The following is a 12,899-nucleotide window of genomic DNA, read 5'->3' as shown; positions in this document are numbered from 1 at the left end:
GTTTGGGTGCTTTACTGTCTAGATCGCTCTGTAGCTTACTAGTTCCCGAAACAACAACACACATTAAATAGAAATAAATAGAACATTAAATGTAATAGTATTCGCCGTTGCTAACCGGGATGAGCTGAACCCACTCAATGTTGAGCAACGCTCAGTATGTTATTCGCTGAGAAAAGTTTGGTGCATATGAAAAATTCAGAGATAGTTTCACATCATAACATGGAAATAAGAAGAAAAACCTGGAAATAACGTACCTCATGCATAATCTTCCGCAAACCCTCATTCGTGCATGACCCATCCTTCCTGACGCCATTCTTTCGCAAGCGAGCCATTTGTATTGGTGCAGTGTCCTCTAAAGAGCAAGGCTGAGCGGAGAAGGACAAAGACTGAAGCTAAAAAGCACCTCCTGGTTCTGTAAGATACACATTCTCGTTCGGAAATAAAGCTAGGGATGTAACGAGCAGTTCGAGCAAAAGGAATGTGAGCCGCATTCCATTTCCGTGGCGTATTTTCCTGTTTATATGGCCGCGATCCTGTCAATCGTTGTGACGTCCGCAAATAGTTGATCTGCTCAAACCCTCTGCTGTAGTCAGATCTAGTAATACTGTGCAATAAACAGTCTGGTTTAGCTACTTTTCAGTATGAATCAGTGGAAACCTGGCCATAGATCAACAGAAAACGTGGTTCTATCTGAAAGGATCCGCCCTCCATTTCGGATTTTGTCATTTTGTCTTTCTTTTGCGGGAATTTCTTTCCAACGAATTACCATTAAAATTTCACTCCTTAATTGTCATATTTTCGAACAGACTTTAAGCATTCGTCTATGTTTCACTGCTGAGCGGCCATCCAATCTTTCTTTCTCCGCTCCTTATTTCTTTCCCAGAATAAAAGTCAAATTCATTCTATTCCATAAAAGAGCGGGTATAGCGCAGCCGAAACTGATTCAACTGCGACAGCACGGTCGATACTGCCCAGCGTCAACCAATCCTTCCATTTCTTTAGGGTTAATAAGTTAGTACCGGACATGTCTGTCAGGATAAAATCACTGGCGTGCTACATCAGCAAGTCGTTGTGTAGACACCATGTACAATATCGAACACTTTACCTTTACTCTTCACTGCAGAAAAATTTTCCCCTACCGTAAAACTCGTTTTACTACTCTTCACTACAGAAAATATTCCCACCTGCCGTAAAACTTAAAAACTTTTTTCACACGCTTTTATTGAGAGATTCGCGCTCCAAATGAACGATTCTTTCAACAGAGCTTCAACTTACATACATATGTATACATAAACTTTAATTTGTGAAACATTACAAAAAGAGAGAATTTAGATGTTATTGTAGAAAAAAAATCACACATTTGTGTTATCTCAAACGCGTATGGCACGTCAAGACCTCATTTATCCTTACAGAGCTGCATGCATATGTAGCACGATCGTTCTGCACTGTGACTGGTAGTTCCCCTCTGCAACCCCGTACGGGATTCAAACGATGCGCCGAGTTTGTTGAATTCTGAGAGCTCTCGCAGGATTTGCTTGCTGCAAATCAATTGCTTAATACGGCGATTATAACTGGAAGAAAGCTTTGTTTAGCACAGAAGTGGATATCCGTACATCAAACCAATCATTTTTATTTTAGAGTCTCCGTTTCTTTTTGAAGACGGTAAATTACCTGAGACGGGATATCTACTTTCATCACGACTGATAGAGAAAAATACAGTTCTTGTAGCTAACAAGACTCACAATTTTACTTATTTCTCATCTTTATAATCCGTAACATAATCTTCTGACTCTTATTCTGACTCGCCTTTTTCGCATCATAGAAATTACGATCAGTTGTGGTAGAACGCATATATTCCGCCCAGTCAAAGGATAAAGGATAAAGTTTCTGGCTTTAATCAATCCGCTTGGGATGCGCCCCCACGTCCACTTCAATTAGGCGGGTGTAGTGGGCAGTTAGAGGTTCCGCTTCCTGCACGATCAATCGGAGGTTCGAATCCGCCCTAGTGCTGCTTAGGCCAGTTACATGTTCGTGAACCTCAAACGATTCCGCCCAGTTGCGGCACGAAAAAGCCACATTGTACGTGCATGCATGGAACATGTGAGGTAAACAGTCGCATCTAAATAGATGCTACGGCCGTTTGCTCGTATGAGATACGCTTATTATTTCTGATTTGCACACTCTTTTTGACGCATCTCAAGCAGTTGCATTCAGGGAATAACTGTACTGAAAGAAACAAGAAATAATTTCAAAAAACAGTAATGGATGTATCAACATCTCTTCATTTAACAGAAAGCGAGCGACAGAGAGCATCAACATTGGATGAAGGGAAAAAATTGAGATTATCAACTTTGTTCTCCTGATTCCTGGAGATATGAAGCTTAAACACACTATTTTTCAAGTATTTTCAAGCATCTCTAGGTCTGTGTTTGAGGATACATTGTAGATAAATATCAGATTCAAAGTGATTCTAACGGTGGTTTTTTTTTCCAACAGGGGAAAAGAAGCAAGTGAAGGTCGTGAGAAGTCATATTCCACACTTGCTTTTGGAATAAAAGTGTGTAGTATTTTGATAATGATTGTGAAAGACACGAAACCTCTACAGCGAAAATGGTTTAGCTGAGATGAGGCCACACAAGTCACAGAATGATAGAAAGATCTTATCTATCTTCTCTATACTTCTGGCAATGGCTATTGCCCTTGAGCCAATCTTGATGGTGGACAATTTAGCATTTTCTTGCTGCTCTAAACCACACTTGTTGACGTAGGGTTCCCGTCACTGACCCAAACCCTACAAAGTCAAACCATATTTACAGTTAGCTGTAATATGAAGACAAACCATAGATAATAGATACGAATGATAGCTTACTTGACTTGACTTAACCAGCGGGCTGATGTCATCGCCTGACGCGATTACTCGCATCTTCGCCGAGGTGTGTCTCCTTGAACATAGCTCTGCCCAACCTTCATCGATCTTCGACGAGAGTTTGCACGGAATCGATCCCGGAATATTCCCTACCCGGCGAAACCTTAAGTTTCGCCTGAACTGCCTATCCACGTCGAGTGTCCTCAGGTCCTCTTTCACCACCTCAGTCCAGAACTTCCGTTTTCTACCAGGTAGCCACTTCCGGCTTGAATCCGACAAACTCCTCAAAATTCGTTGAACAAGGCGATCTCTTGGTCTCCTTAATGTATGTCCAAAGAAGCGAAGACAATTTTCTGTAGCCACTTTCGATGGCGGTGCAAGATGTTGGTATCTTCCACGTGTGACCAGCCGGCACACCCCATGGATTTCCGCGTAAAGCTCCTCATTCTGGCAAACCCTAAGCCAAAAGTAGCCAAGAAGCCGTCTAAACAGCTTTCTTTCCGTGCAGTCAAGCCTGTCCATCTCCGTAATTGGTACCGATCAAGTCTCCTATCCGTATATCATAATGGGATTGCGGGTAGGTAGACTCGAAGCTTGACTTCGTTGGCGATGGGGGTCGAACACAGGCAGTCTGTAAAGTAGTTAAATCCAGAAGTTGCCTTAGCGGACCAAGTTGAGAAGACCGCCTCCGTGAGGACGGTCGAAAACGGAGGTTCAAAGTTCAGGGAGGCTAATTGCATTTTCTTCGAATACCGCTGCCAGGTTTCGATCACTTTCGTAACGATAAACACTTGGTCAATCGTAGATCGGTCAGGATGAAAGCCAGTTTGATCGTCGCAATACTCAATAAGTCGGTCGCGGATAATCTGGTCTAAAACCTTGTACATAACACCCAACAAAGAGATTTCTCGATAGTTCCTAGGGTCCGTAAAGGATAATTTCTTGTGGAGGGAATTCTGATAGCGTGTTTCCACGAGTCAGGTATCCTTTCGTCTATCCATATTGAACGGATTATCTTTGTCATCTCTCGAATTCCAGACGGAGGAAGATATTTCAGCGTTTCTGCGCTAATCCCGTCATCCCCAACAGATTTTTCATTTCTCATCTTTTGGATACAGATCAGAACCTCCTACTCGGTCGGTGGTTCCTTGTTAACCGCATATGTCGGTCCTTGAACGTGCTCGAGTTCAGAAGCTGACGGCGCTTGTCGGTTCAGCAAAGTCTTGAAGTGTTCCCTCCAGCTACTCCGCCGAAACCACCGGGTAGCTCCACCGACAACAACTCATTGAGTTCATTATAGAAGACGTCATTGCTGTTGTCCTCAGCCGTTTCCGTAGGTGCGTTGGCACTTACGATCCAGAGTTTACGTATTCTACGTCCCCGCAGTCGCACGAAGGCACGTCTAGACGACGTTGGACCAAATTCCTCCAGGTTGTTGCAATGGTTCCTCACAGCTATCGCGCAGCCACCTACTTTCTTCTCATCAGCAGTATGTTATGTAATGTTCGATGCTGATGGCTGGCCGATCTCTCGTGCTTGTTTCCTTTGCAATGTATGGGAGTCTTTTGCCATATGACAGTGCAGGTTATACATATAGCTCGTACGTTCCCAATGCGTAGACTCGAACGCCTGTTTGCGTTTAGTTACTGCAGGGCCACCACGAGCAGGTAGCAATCAGGCTTGTATACGCGGCCCCAAATACGAATAATATAGATACAAAAGCACAGTGAATTTAGTTACACTATAGACAACTTGATAAAAGTAGTGAAATCAATGAAATGGAATATAAATCATTCAAAGTACATGTAACTACGCAAAAATGCGGGTACTTTTAAAAATCACTATTGTAACTATTAAATTTAAGTATCTTAGTTTCTCTGTAATCTTTCTGTATAAGAAAGAGGGAACTACCAGAGATGACCTCGTCCTGAGTGCCATAGCAGGCAAAGTTCATTTTCTTTATAGCTTTGCATTGCCCCGGCACTCCTCCATTTACGGAAAATTCAATATTTGTAGATTCGCCTTTCTTAAACAAAATAGCCAATGTGTACTCCTCTGAGCAGCGGACGCTTAGTGTAAGCGATGGGGGCAACGCGTTGTAGTTAAACCTAAAAAAACCTGACGTTATTACTAGGCCAAAAAAGCATCTAATAGGGTTGAAATTACTGCAGAGTGGGGAGTAAGAATTGCTAAACGACGTCTACTGGAAACTACATACAGTCGAATTTAGAGAGGTGTGTGCCTATATTACTGCAGAATTTGAAGTCTCTAACTTTCCTACCCCTTTTTAAAAAAATGTTGTCTTATTTTTAGATTTTTTCCGAGTGGAGTTAAAGGAACCAAGATACCCACAGAGATGAAAGTTGGCGGTTAAGAGATTTCACTGATAATTTGTCAGAAGATGATTTTTCGGGATTTTTGATCGCGCTACGTATTTTAATCCGAAGACGCGAGCGAGGAAAAGTGCGAAAATCCGAATTCTTGATAGTCAAAATAGGCATCAATTCAAAACGAAAATGTGTGTGACTTCGAGCAAGGTTCAATAAGTTTCTCGGTTAATACCTTATAAAAGTCTTCTTTGTTTCACTTTTCACACAGTTCCTTCTGCCTCTCAAAATTTGGTTGAGAAAAAAGTTGGGAAATTCGTTAAAATTCCCATCCTTCTGTCAACTAACTTTCAAGAAACCAGAGTTTCTGCAAAAACGACAGTTTGATTAATCCTCCATAAAAAGCATACTCACTTGTACTCCTTGATTTCTTTTGCGTAAAGTTTTCAATGCTCATTTCAATCTACCAAAATAGGCACTAAGTCAAATCACGGGCCGTGTTCACCGCATCTCCACCTTCACTGCGCGTAAATGCTTGAAATTTATTTTTACACATTTGTATTTATTTTATTCAATGCCGTTTTTGGAAGGATCGGGTCCCAGCTATACGCTTTATCCTGGTTAGAACACATGCAGTTTTTGAGAAAACCTAGATTGCATATTCCCTATGAATCCAGGAATAAGAAGGTTCAGTTTACCTGACGACACAACTGTTTACGCTGATGCGAAGGTTCAGATGAAAGCGCATAAGAAGGTGGGTTTTGTTGTTCATACGCGCTCAAGGATCTGCACCTTCGAGCAGTACGGATCGAAACATTGTAATCTAGTTTGCGCGCTCTCATTTCATTACAACTACAGGCGTGCTGAAGTTGGAGAAGTTTTTCGTCAGTTAATCTGAGACTTTTGTGTTCTTATGGACTTCTAAGGACTTTGTTAACTCATTTTCTTGCTCAGGAAGGAGGGTTTTTAGTAGGTTTCCGTTACGTTTCCATCAAGAAAGGTGTTTAGAATTAGATCTCGTTGGGAACAATCCCAGGAGAGATGTGTGACTCCGACATTGAAAGGAATTGTGTTTTTTGCGCGATAGTATGGAACAGATCTATGCATTCGGAATAAATGTAGTGGAAGTTCGCAACATATGCTCAGGACAATGCAGTGTGACGCAGGAACCCATTGTGTGCTGTCTAATAAATATAGATGGCCCGAACGAATTGTGTGTTTGTAGTAAAAGAAATATCCGTAGCCTTGTCTTTCCAGGATGAGAAAATGTAGACCAACAAATAGGAGGTCAACTGAGTCTCCGGTGGCCACTCTCCGATGATCTCCATTGGCCTCAATGTTGAGAGAAAGAAGGCTACCTCTGCCGATCGATCGGCATCTTCCACAGCTCGGCCAGCGCACATTGCAGCAGCTGTGTTGTGGTGCAAGAGTGCGAGCTCCCGTTCCATATTCTCGCGGACCGAACCTCCTCTTTTTGACTCATTTCAACTCAGACATGCTCTGCTTCGTTCCACTTATCTTTTTGATCAATTCGGTCAACCCATCGTTTTTGCTTCCGTTTATTTCGAGTATTTCCAGGTTTTTCAAATTGTTTGCTGCTCAGCAGTCGCTAGTTAATCCATTTGCACAGGATTTCATCCCATTCCTTTGCTCTTATGTCCTGACCATCAGTCTTCTTAGCATTTACTTCCCATCGATTGACAATGAAAACGTTCATCGGTGTCGATGTGTTGCTCATAGTTGTTCCAATTGCAATTCATAACAAGCTAAACATTTCCTTTCAAATTCTGTCGGTTCTCGTTCGATGTCAATTTAATGCATGTGAAATCCGAGCGCATTTTCTCCATCGACCTCTTTGACAACTTTTTTACTGTTTTTTACTTGTTCTTACTTTTACTTTTACTTTACTTTTTTACTTTTACTGTGGTCCTCTTTGACATTACTGTGGTTGTCAGAAAAAGGTAACTGAAAATTAGAGGTCAACTCATGCATCGGATTAAATTGATCAATTTAGCCAACGATACCAAATGTGTTGATAAACAGTTCCCAGGGCGCTCCATCTGTTCAAATGCCGTAATTCCAAAATTGAACAAACTCAAGCATTTGTGCACTAAATTGCCCAACACCCCGCTCGTTTCGCCCATTGTGTCGTGATTGTTCTGTTACCGGGTCCAAGCACGAAATCAGAAGCCTGAAGTTTCGTTCTAATCTCTCGAATCTCACATTAGGCCTCTCAGAGGAGGAAATCTCGATTATGTCAGTGAATTGGGCTCCATACATTCAGCAGACGTCTAGCGAACTTGACGTGACATTGTTTAGCAATTTAGGCATTGTTAGTCTATCCCTGATGCAATCACTTGTTGTCTACGCTGTTTTGCATCTGTTTTCAGAATTGAGTAAAATTTCACTTGAGTCAATTCCCAATAAAAACCTGTGGAGAAAATCCCAGTCTTTACACCTGAATTAAATCGTGACGTTTCCTAGGACTAGGATCATGTGCAAAACAAAGTGATTCAACGTTTTTTTTCTGCTCGTGCGACATTAATGGGTTAATCATGCACCACTACCAAATATTGCTTTCAAATTTGCAGAGAACCGGGAAAGCAACCTACCTAACCATATGTATTCGCTCATTCTAACCCCAAATTCATTATTTTTCCTTACTATTCTTTGACGTTTCTCTACTAAATCACAAGCAGATTGTTCTCGTAGAGCAGATATGTACAGAACCTGCAATGCAATATGTATTTTGTGCAAACCAAAGTAACAGTTTTAAAAAGATGAGAAGGGCAGTCGTGTAGTTTTTGATATGGTGAAAAAAGAAGGAAGAGAAGCTTGGCAGTGAGTGTAATTCGGCTGCGGTCTTTGTTTACACGAATACTAAATTCTTCTCTCATTTATTGTTCAGAGGAGCACTTTGAATAATTATGTGGTCCCGGATAACATGTTCACGTGTGATTTGATAAGATTAGTTGCAATCTTACTATATCCAAGTCAAACGCTGTGTAATAGTCGTAAATGCTCCACCGTTTATCTCTAAACTGTTTGTTTTTTTTCATAAACTAGGGCGTTTTCTGGATGATCGTTGCTGCGAATGTCTGAATCAATATGTAGTACTCAACCAAAAGCTTAATTTTTTTCTGCGTCCTGTTTCATGGACACAAATTCCTCAATTAATTTAATCGGGTGAGCTCGATACTTCTTCGATGCATCACAGTGTAAAATTTTGATGCAACTTTACAGGAAAAAAACATCAGCGAGTGCTTATTATTTGGTTATTTTTTTCTACATTTATAATGCATTAAAAATGGCAGAAAATGAAAGAAAGACCATCTTCGAAGATTTCTACTTCCGAAAAGGCAAAAATGCATCGCAGACGCAAAAAGCAGCTGTAAGGAAAGAGTGTTGTTGACAAACTCACCTGCCGTAAGTGGTTCAGAAGGTGTCAAACAAATGTAATCTTAACAAAGCACCACGTTCTGGATGGTTGAGGCTAGCGGCAAGGAAATATTGGTGCATCTTGTGCATCTAAGTGAAAGAGAATGGTGTAGAACATCTAGAGAGACCGAGAAAACTCTTGGACTCGATACAGGCAGAGAAGAGGAAAAAGGGAGTTAGAGGAAATGTCAGGTTGTGTTGCGTTCCCGTAGATGCACGGTGCTGGCACAGCTGAACGCACACGTCTGCCATATTTCTCTCCGCTTTGTCTTCAGTATTTTGAGTGGTTGCATTGTAAATTGGGAAGAATATTTCACAACGAATGTCTATCAATTTTCGATGTCTGACACTTCCACGCCAACGTTACGGTGCATCATCTGCATTAAGTTCTGCACTTCCACTTTGCACAGTTCTTCTTCTGTATCCTGTTCTTACATATTCATTTTCAACAAAACATCCCAGTCAAGCTCTAGAAGTTTTCTGTTTCTGGTCGATTGCTCGGTTAAGTTCACTTAGTTGCAAGCAGAACCTCTTCGATGTAATGGTCTGATTCGCTGGTTAAAGTAAGCACTGCGGTAGTAAAATATTCTCTTCCAATCCCACGCATGCCGTGACCTCCTTTGAATGTACGACTCCCGCACAACGGCTTTGCTAATTATTGAGTTTGGAATTATCGCCTAGAAGCTGCTAACTGGTTGAGTCCAAGAGTTTCCTCGGTCTCTCTGGATGTTCTACACCATTCTCTTTCACTTAGCACCAATATTTCCTTGCCGCTAGCCTCAACCATCCAGAACGTGGTGCTTTGTTAAGATTACATTTGTTTGACACCTTCTGAACCACTTACGGCAGGTGAGTTTGTCAACAACACTCTTTTCCTATACAGCACATGTCTTTTTGCGTCTGCGATGCATTCTTGCCTTTTCGGAAGTAGAAATCTTCGAAGATGGTCTTTCTTTCATTTTCTGCCATTTTTAATGCGTTATAAATGTAGAGAAAAATAACCAAATAATAAGCACTCGCTGATGTTTTTTCCTGTAAAGCTGCATCAAAATTTTACACTGTGATGCATTTGGTAACATTTCGGTTTTGCGGTGTAATGCAACCTCGAGACGAACGTTTGCTTCAACTCGAAAATATCCACGTAAGTCGTCCCTTTGTAGCTAATCGTGAAAAACATTCAAATTTTTATATTTGTCGAAATCTTGGCTTTTTATAGCAGTTATGGATGAACCTGTAAGCGACAAATCATATGAATACATGGAAACACATCATTGTGGAGTACGCCCGCTATTACCAGTAGTATCAACACTTCTGGCTTTTTTTTCATTTGAAAGGGTCAAATTTCTGAAATTACGAGATATTTTCGCCCATTCTTTTTGTCCATCCGCCAGCATGGCTATGACGCACGTCGAACACCAGCCACCTGATTCTGCATCAATATCCGCCGGCATCCAGCTAATCCGAAAATATCCATAAGAAACTGGTTCTTCTTCTCTATTCTTTTTACTGCTACACTTTTTTGTTTTATTCCTCAGGCCTACTTCTTAGATTCGTAATCTATATGCTTTATGGCCTAGTAGGCAGAGGTGCAAGTTGACGAATCTCGAGATTTTTGCACTTTGTGGGTGCAAAGCGGGCCGCATCTGCATCGACTAACCTCAAATAAACTGCTCTTTATGAAAATGTTTGTTTCCTTTCATCACACAACAAGCTGAACATTTTCAAGTTTTTTTTTCTTGCCATTTCCACACTTCTCTTTGAGCCAACAAATCTTTGGGCTAATTACGATGCAGATTTTCGTAGAAGTATGTTGTCTAATTAGCTGTATATGTTATTTTCTTCGAACTACCAGAAACTTTTATGACTGACTGTTTTGTATGACATGACATACTAAGCCCGTTATTATATAGCACGCTACTTTCGTATGCGTAATTCAGAGTAATTATTTAGTTACTGCAAAAACTAACACTTTTTGATATAAAAGGTTTGAAAACTACGGAACTCATGCACAAACCAAATTTTTTTCCCTGCGCCCCGTTCCAGTTGAAAATCCAATTTTCTTTCACTTTCACAAATATCATATTCATTTTTCATTTCCGTAACATGCTGATCGGTTTCAACTGGTTCTGATTAGGCTCTGATTAAGTTCTGAAAGCGTGGCTTACCATTCGTAATAGCAAACTGATGATGTTGGGATCTCTCCAGGTGAAGAAAGGGTTGACGGCGTAGATTACGAGTACGAGCATGTCCACGTCCAATTCTCACTTATTGTGCTGAAAAGCACCGTGGGAAAAGGCATTTCTGAACGAATTTTCCTACGAAGCACCGTCTAACCTGCCACTCCTGCACACGCTGTGTGTGTCAGTGAGTGCACAACAAACATTGACGTTTCCTAGCGGTCTCCTCAAGTAAAACTAATGGAGAGGCTGCTGAGTGAGCCGGCGCATGTACAAAAGTGATGATAAGGTGCCTCTTAGGAAGATTCTGCAAGAAGACAGTATCCCACGCCGTTTCACAGGGGCAATTCGGAGGAATTGAACACGCCCACAGTCATAATCTGCTCATCTAGCATTATTTTTTTCGTGAAGAGATCCCTACATCAGTTCCTTGCTATGGTGTCTTCAAGAAAAAAAAGTGAAACTGAATTGAACGGGTGGTTCTCTGCTCTGTGATGTGCTGATCCATGCTTATCATTATTACAGTATATTGCTTGAATTAGGGCAAAACAACAAAAATCTTCTCTTTCTTTTATTTGTTTCTAGAAAACATTCAGTGTTCGAGTATTCGTTTGTTAAAAATGGTCATGTAGTGCTGAGTCATTGTATTTTCTAACTACTGTATAATGTGTCGACTCCGTCCATTTCCTCCTTATTGCCGGAAAAAAACGGCCCGGACGGTACGGCCTCGAGCGATCCGGTGCGCTATTTTCTACAGCGAGTTTGACTGGAGCGCGCCAGCCTTGAGCACGCGCCTCATCTCCAGGGCCGTTTTTTTGCGGCAATTAGGAAGAAATGGACGGGACCATCTCCCTCTCCATAATCCACTATCCCATGTAAGAATACTCCACCTGAAATCCGCACCGCCTCAGATTCGTGGGGTGATGCCTTTAAGTATCTTAGTTTTTCTGTGATCTTTCTGTATAAGAAAGAGGGAACTACCAGAGGACCTCGTCGAACTTCATTTTCTTCATAGTTTTGCATTGCTCCGGCACTCCTCCATCTACGGAAAATTCAATATTTGTAGTTCCGCCTTTTTAAAAAAAAAGCCAATGTGTACTCCTCTGAGCAGCGGACGCTTAGTGTAAGCGATGGGCGCAACGCGGTGTAGTTCCACGTTAAAAAACCTGACGTTATTACTAGGCCAAAAAAGCATCTAATAGGATTGAAATCACTGCAGAGTGGGGTGCAAGAATTGCTAAACGACGAGCGCGGTTGTAGATTGCGGATCCGGGGGTGGTTCTTTTTTTTTTTTTTTTTTTTTTTTTTTTTTTTTCTTTCCCCCCCCCCCCTTTTTTTTTTTTTTTTTTTTTTTTTTTTTTTTTTGCGGGGGGGGGGGGGGGGGGGGGGGGTTTTTTTTTTTTTTTTTTTTTTTTTTTTTTTTTTTTTTTTTCTTCCCCCCCCTTTTTTTTTTTTTTGTGGGGTGTTTTTGTGTTTTTTTCCCCCCGGCTTTTTTTTTCCCCAAAGGGTTGGCTTAAAAAAATTCCCCTGTCCTCCAATCACGCCGCATGCATCTCTGGTCTACGAATTTCATCCGAATCGAATCAGTGAATTATATTATGTTATATTTCGTCACAATACATCACATTACATAGTATTGCATTGTATTATATCTACTTATTATAAGCTATATTTTTACTTATTAATTAATTTATGTTTTATTTTTTCACATTATATTATATCATATTATATTTCGTCATATTATATCATATTATATAGTATTACATTATATTACATTATATTATATTATAATTATAATCTTACTATCCCGTGGTTCATTGAAAAACTGAACTTTTTTCTTCCATATCAATATTCTTCGCGTGTTCCACTCGCCAAACACGCATTATTTGAATTCTGTTCTCGACTGATTTTCAACGCTACTGATCGCTTGTACTTGTACTTGTATTATCGACTTTTATATTTGCTGACCTAACGCCATCTATAACTCTTAAGTACACTTGCAGTACTGAGAAATACTCCAACCTAAGCAAATTCATGTATTTCATTAAAGGTCCTTGAGCTTAGAATAAGAGTATGGACATAATTCATCTT

The 12,899-nt window shown here is 40.8% G+C and overlaps 1 protein-coding gene across 1 annotated transcript; it reads right to left on the bottom strand.

Moving 5' to 3' along the window:
- Positions 1-2,791: 2,791 nt before the first annotated feature.
- Positions 2,792-3,388, bottom strand: RB195_010608 (uncharacterized protein; the record flags this gene model as incomplete). The annotated part of the gene is made up of 1 exon (XM_064191699.1): positions 2,792-3,388. One exon carries the CDS (start codon positions 3,386-3,388, stop codon positions 2,792-2,794), a length of 597 nt encoding a protein of 198 aa, XP_064049282.1.
- Between the last annotated feature and the right edge of the window lie 9,511 nt (positions 3,389-12,899).

The sequence above is a fragment of the Necator americanus genome, chromosome III (genome assembly GCF_031761385.1).
Source record: "Necator americanus strain Aroian chromosome III, whole genome shotgun sequence".
NCBI lineage: Eukaryota > Metazoa > Nematoda > Chromadorea > Rhabditida > Ancylostomatidae > Necator > Necator americanus.
Note: the sequence above shows the minus strand (reverse complement) of the source record. Positions and strands in the feature narration are given on the sequence as shown.